The sequence below is a fragment of the Myotis lucifugus genome, unplaced genomic scaffold (genome assembly GCF_000147115.1).
Source record: "Myotis lucifugus unplaced genomic scaffold, Myoluc2.0 scaffold_88, whole genome shotgun sequence".
Taxonomy (NCBI): Eukaryota; Metazoa; Chordata; class Mammalia; order Chiroptera; family Vespertilionidae; genus Myotis; species Myotis lucifugus.
The window spans coordinates 23,994-30,294 of NW_005871136.1; the positions used below are offsets into that span (position 1 = coordinate 23,994).

General features: G+C 50.0%; 1 protein-coding gene across 7 annotated transcripts; it reads right to left on the reverse strand.

Moving 5' to 3' along the window:
- Window positions 1-421: 421 nt before the first annotated feature.
- LOC111826521 (retrovirus-related Pol polyprotein from transposon 17.6) lies at window positions 422-4,068 on the reverse strand. Of its 7 annotated transcripts, none has more exons than XR_002829858.1 (3): window positions 2,910-4,068; window positions 2,101-2,236; window positions 422-1,273 (listed from the first exon to the last, which is right to left on the reverse strand). XR_002829858.1 is itself a non-coding variant. In XM_023755972.1 (3 exons), exons 2-3 carry the CDS (start codon window positions 3,054-3,056, stop codon window positions 1,222-1,224), a joined length of 1,008 nt encoding a protein of 335 aa, XP_023611740.1. In that variant the 5' UTR covers window positions 3,057-3,218; window positions 3,519-4,068; the 3' UTR covers window positions 422-1,221. The 7 variants fall into 7 exon arrangements, 5 of the variants coding, with proteins under 5 accessions (XP_023611740.1, XP_023611744.1, XP_023611743.1 ...); XR_002829857.1 differs by having other exon boundaries at window positions 2,101-2,298; XM_023755972.1 differs by having other exon boundaries at window positions 2,101-3,218; window positions 3,519-4,068.
- Window positions 4,069-6,301: the final 2,233 nt, after the last annotated feature.

The following is a 6,301-nucleotide window of genomic DNA, read 5'->3' on the forward strand; positions in this document are numbered from 1 at the left end:
ACCAGGCCTTTCCTAGCTTTACTACCCCTGATATGGGCATGGTCACGTTAGGCCTGCAAGCAGTACACAGGCTGTCAACTGTCAACTGTCTCTCAACAGTGACCAAAACCTGATGGGCACCGTTCCCTGTTCAGTTGGGCACCTGCCCTCTTGGCAGCTAGGCACTCTTTACTTTCGGGGGTCATCCCGCACAGTTCTCTTTCAGGATAACCAATATACATTCAAACCTGCAAGAGAATTAAAGGTTAATATAACATATCAATACAATGAAACATAATATTGGCATTATGGCCGCTTCAGGCAGCCAAATCTTCCGCTATTAAACATGTGATACTAAAGTCTATTCCTGATTTTTCTATAAATTGTCCCTGTCTCTTTGGAGCCATGTCCATGAAGATGCAGGCATCATCTAACTCTATTGTGGGGGCTCCTGGCGACAGGAGTGATCGCGAGTTACGTCACCAGCATCAGGCAGGTGGAGCACGCCGTAGCTTGAGCTTCAGTGGGTTGCGTTGATCTCTTTCGACGTTCCATTTGGTGATGAAGTCTTTTTGGACCGTGGATGGGTCCGCTGACCGGACGTGAGTGTGATGGATCCAGGTCGCGACGCCGTCTACCTTGAGAGCAGTGGGGGTCGTTAGCACCACAGTGTAGGGACCCTTCCAACGTGGCTCAAGAGTTTCTTGATGATGCCTTTTGACGTAGACCCAATCTCCTGGTCTGTGTCGATGAGGAGTTGGAATTGGGCTGGTCTCATAGATGGCGCGAAGGCGTGGCCAAATGTCCTCGTGTGCCCTCTGGAGCCCTCTTAAGGAAAGAGATAGTTCTTGATTTTCAAATTCAGCGAGAAAGTCAGCTTTAAGGTTAGGAATGATAGGGGGTGGCCTGCCAAACATGATTTCATAGGGAGTAAAACCCAGGGTGTAAGGGGAGTTCCTTACCCGGTAAAGGGCATACGGTAGGAGAGCCACCCAGTCCCCGCCAGTCTCCATGGTTAATTTGGTAAGGGTCTCTTTTAAAGTTCTATTCATTCTTTCTACCTGACCTGAACTCTGGGGTCTATAAGCACAATGCAGTTTCCAATTTGCCCCAATAGCCCTGGTTACTACCTGTGTTACCTGTGAAATAAAGGCTGGCCCGTTGTCGGATCCTATCATAGCAGGAAAACCATACCTGGGTAAGATGTCTTCCAGCAGCTTCTTGGCCACCGTCTGAGCTGTTTCACGCTTGGTTGGGTATGCTTCTACCCAGCCAGAGAAGGTATCTATAAATACTAAAAGATATTTATAACCATACTTCCCTGGTTTAATTTCAGTGAAGTCGACCTCCCATTGTGCTCCAGGTTTGGTGCCTCTGAGCCTGGTTCCTTCTTTATTTGATCCAACCCTTGCGTTTGTGAGTTGACAGGTCTTGCAGGCTGACACAACCTGGTCTATCTTGGTATTCTGCTGGTGAATTTTGATCCTAGCATGTTGGATTAAGTCCTTCATTTTCCGGGCTCCCAGGTGAGTGGATTGGTGCATATGTTTTAATATCGTGTCCCCGAGCCAGTCCGGCAGTATAAGTTCTCCTTCTGGTGTATGCCACCATCCCTTTATTTCCTGGGCTTTAGGGAGCTTTTTGATACGTTGCAACTCCTCCTGGGAGTACTTGGGCTGGTCTGGTAGGACTGGGTCCCCTGGGTCTGGTAGTTGTAAGGCCATGGTAGGGACCGAGGTAAGGGCTACTGCCTTTGCAGCCTCGTCAGCCTTTTGGTTGCCTTTAGCTACCAGGTTATTGGCTTTTTGGTGTCCCTGGCAGTGGATTATGGCTAACTTGGCAGGAAGCCATAAGGCTGAGAGCAGGTCGAGGATTTCCTGCTTATTTTTTATTGTCCGTCCCTCTGCTGTCAACAGCCCTCTCTCCTGGTAGATTGCCCCGTGAACATGAGCTGTAGCAAATGCATAACGGCTGTCTGTGTAAACGTTAAGCCGCTTTCCAGCCCCCAGTGTCAGTGCCTTGGTGAGTGCAATGAGTTCTGCTCGCTGAGCTGATGTCCCAGGGGGCAGAGCCTCCGCCCACACAGTGTTCGTGTTGGCAACCACCGCTGCACCTGCGTACCTGCACCCGTTCCGCACGAAGCTGCTTCCATCCGTGAACCAGGTGGCCTCTGCATCCGGGAGGGGCCGATCGGTTAAGTCCTTCCGAAGTCCATGTACCTGCTCCAGGATTCCCGCACAGTCATGTAGTGGGGCATCTAGGTCAGGGTCAGGTAGCAGGGTAGCAGGGTTGAGGGCCGCACTGGGAAGGAACCGCACTCTAGGGGGGTTGAGCAGCAAGCTTTGATAGTGGGTCATGCGAGCATTGCTCATCCATCTATCAGGAGGCTGTTTTAGGATCCCTTCAATGGCATGCGGGGTTGTGATCCAGATCTCCTGCCCCAGGGTCAGTTTGTCAGCATCCTTGACTAAGAGCGCGGTTGCTGCAATGATTCTTAGGCACGGTGGCCAGCCAGCGGCTACAGGATCCAGCTTTTTAGACAAATATGCCACTGGGCGACTCCAGGGGCCTAAAGCCTGGGTTAAAACCCCTTTTGCCACTCCTTTGCGCTCATCTACAAAGAGGCGAAAGGGTTTTGTAATGTCTGGTAGGCCCAGGGCTGGAGTAGCCAAAAGAGCTTTCTTTATCTGATTAAAGGCCATTTCTTCTGTCTCAGTCCATTTAAAGGCCTTCCCCTCCTTGGTGGCTTCATATAGGGGCCTGGCGATCTCAGCAAAACTTGGTATCCAGAGGCGGCAATAGCCAGCCGATCCTAGGAACTCCCTCACCTCCCTCCGGGAGGTGGGAGCAGGGATTTTCAAGACTGTCTCTTTTCTAGCATCTGACAACCGCCGCTGTCCGCCCTCCAGTATGTACCCCAGGTAACTCACCCTCTTTTGGCATATCTGAGCCTTCTTCGCAGAGGCCCGGTACCCTAAGGTCCCTAGGGTGGCCAGCAGATCTTTGGTCCCTTGTTCACAATCTTTGGCGGTATCGGCAGCAATCAGGATGTCATCTACGTACTCTTTCTTGGCCATCAGCAAGCTGGCGAAGGCGGCGGGTTCGCTCCTCAGGGGACTCCGTGGTGGTGGCTAGCAGAATCTTGGCCAGGTTTCGGGTCTGCTTGTCACTGGCAGCCACCATGGCGCGGGCTCGTCTATCCTCAGGGGACTCTCGGTTATTGAACACCTTCTCTGCCACTGCCAGTAAATCCTGTAAACTTTTTTCTCCTAATCTATCTATTCTCTGCAGTTTTTTTCTAATGTCCATGGCTGACTGGTTTATAAAACTCATGATTACAGCTGCCTTATTCTCAGGGGCTTCTGGATCCATGGGGGTGTAGGTGCGATATGCCTCCATGATCCGTTCTAGAAAGGCAGCTGGAGACTCATCTCTTCCCTGCTGTACGTTCCCTACCTTGGTCAAATTGGTGGGCTTCCTAGCAGCCCTACGGAGACCCCCCATTAGAGTCTGACGGTAGACCGAGAGCCTCTCCTTACCTTCTGCCGTGTTGAAATCCCATTCAGGCCTAGTTAAAGGGAAAGAGGCATCTATCTGGGCCTGGTTTGTGGTTGGATTTCCGTCCACACCAGGAACCATCTTCCGGGCCTCATTGAGGATCCTTTCTCTCTCTTCCGTTGTGAACAGAACCTGTAAAAGCTGCTGACAGTCGTCCCATGTGGGCTGATGGGTGAAAAGAACAGAATCTAGCAAGTCAATAAGTCTCCCCGGCTTTTCAGAGAACTTAGGGTTCTGTGCCTTCCAGTTATACAAATCGCTAGTTGAGAAAGGCCAATAGATATGGGGCTGGTTGCCATTCGCATCCGGGGGTCCAGCGGCCCGTAAGGGCAAGGTCTTAATAGTGGAGTCGGGGGCTGCGACAGACAGTTCCCGCTGAGCTCTTTGCCGGGTGAGAGGCGGGCCTCCTACCGGAACCGGAACTGAGGCCACTCCCAGAACCCCGCCCCCAGGCACTCCCGGAACTGCGTCCCCAGGCACTCCCGGAACTCCGCCCCCAGGCACTCCCGGAACTGCGTCCCCAGGCACTCCCGGAACTCCGCCCCCAGGCACTCCCGGAACTCCGCTCAATCTCTCCGGCATCCTGTGGAAATGATACGCCACAGGGCAGGATCAAATCTCTCCGGCATCCTGTGGAAATGATATGGGGGAGGAAAAATTGACGGCAGGGTGGTTCTTTTCTCCTTCCTCTTCTCCGCTTCCTGCAAGGCAAAAATGGGTTCTGGCTCCGGAGGGTGTGGAGGTAGGAAGGGCCTAAGCCAAGATGGTGGATCTTCCACGAGGTCCTGCCAAGTAACAATGTAAGAGAGTTGACCAGGATGTCCCTCTTTGGGCTGGGAGACGATATCCCTAACCCGGCGGATGGTGGGGAGATCGAAAGTCCCCTCCGGCGGCCACCCGACATTAAAAGTCGGCCACTCCCTGGAACAAAAGGCCCGCCACCGGTCCTTCCGAACCTCCGCACTGAGGTTGCTGGCTCTTTCCTCTACCTCTTTAAAATGACAGACCATAATGCTTAAAGGAGTAGTTTGAGTCTGTCCCATAATGTCTATCCAGTAAATCCACAAAATAAAACCAAAAAAACACAAACACAGACAACTAAGGGGCCCTAAAATACAGTATTCCAACTCCATGGACGCGAAACCAAAATAATTTTCCAACTCCATGATGGTAAAAACCGAAAACGAAGCAAGGCTACTTCTACAGCCAGCGGAAGCTACCCGCCTACAGATTTCCCGACCTCGGAAGCAAAGCTAGTTCCACAGATACAGATGGAGGATCGAGGCGTCCCCCGACTCCTCCCGCCCTTTGTCCTCGTGCGTCCACGATCAATGTGGGCGAATACAGATTTCAGAAGTGAGCTCACACAGAAACAAACAAATACAAACATAAACGACACATACCGCGGTCAGCCAAGTCCTCCGAGCTGGGAGTCCCTCAATGGGCTTTGAGGATCCCGGGCGAGACCCCAAATGTTATGCCCAGATTCCAAGATCCCCAAAGAATTCCACACTGGGAGCCAGTTTCGATGCAACAGCAAAAGGACCTTTTATTTTAGGACTAGCTAGACCGACCTCCGTTCCCGGCCGGCCCGGCCCTGCTCCCGGCCGGCCCGGCGACAGGAAGAGAGAGTGCCCTCCCATGGGAAAATCCGGCTTAAATAGGGGGGTGACGCAAGGGGATTGTGGGCCCTGCCGATTGGCCAGGCGTGAGCCGGGTCTTGTTACACAGGATGTGGTCATATCTATGGCGCGCACTTCCCTTGATTGTCATTGGTTAGTTTAAAATCCCGGGCGCGGCCAGCAGAGGCCTGGGCTTCCGGGAAGAAGGCTACACGTGGCCCCAACATGGAGGAGATGGCGGAGAGCGCATAGCCCTCACCCTTTCAGAGATAGTATAGAATTTGATTATACTGGTATATTCTTAGATAAAATTCTGGACATTTTAATAGATAATGTTCAAATTTTGTTATATTGAAAGATTATCATTTAAAAATGTTTCTATAAAAGCAAGTCTTGGCAAATGAACCATCCACTTCCCCTTATACTCAATACCATTAGGATTATAATCTTTTTTTTTAAGTTGTGGCTACCTGATATAATAACATTTATAAATTTTTTAATTTGCTTGTATTTGTTTTATTGATGAGTAGAATATTTTTATGTTCCTTGACCAAATATATGTCTTTGTTCTTATGAGGTTCATGATAGTATATTCATTTTCCTATTGTGTTTGGAGCCACACTGCTTTAGTTCAAATTTTGGCTCCACCACTTAATAAGAATGGGACCTTAGACATGTTTTGCAAATCTTTGTGCCTAAGTTTTTAAATATTTAAAATGGAGAGAATAATAGTCTAAGATCATTGTAAGGATTGATTGAGTTAATACTGCAGACCATTAGAACAATGCCTTGGCATAGTAAGCTATATAAATTGCACTCTCTCATCAATATAAGACTTCTTCTACTTATTCTTCAGAAACTCGGAAATTAAACTGAAATGCATTGTTTTCCTCTGGGCAGGATGCAAAGGTGATTTCCCAGGTTCTTGTCCAGGTGGATTGGAAGAATGAAGCCATGGACAAAAGGTGGTATAGGAAAAGGTGGACATTTATTGGCAAACAAGCACAGACTCCCACATGGGGAGGGGGAGAGAGACCCACCAAGTCCCTCTTTCCAAGGTTTATAAAGGCTGCAGTTCTTTGTGTCCTGTTATCCCCTCTGATTGGTCACTAAGCAGCTTTGGAGCTCAAACCCCATGTGAG

What these genes read in the sequence shown, in the direction of transcription:
- LOC111826521 (XM_023755972.1), bottom strand. Translation starts at nt 3,056, where the DNA reads ATGGCCAAGAAAGAGTACGTAGATGACATCCTGATTGCTGCCGATACC. An exon ending in TTCGTGCGGAACGGGTGCAG is followed by an intron (nt 1,274 to 2,100) that starts GTACGCAGGTGC and finishes AATATCTTTTAG; the next exon opens with TATTTATAGATACCTTCTCT.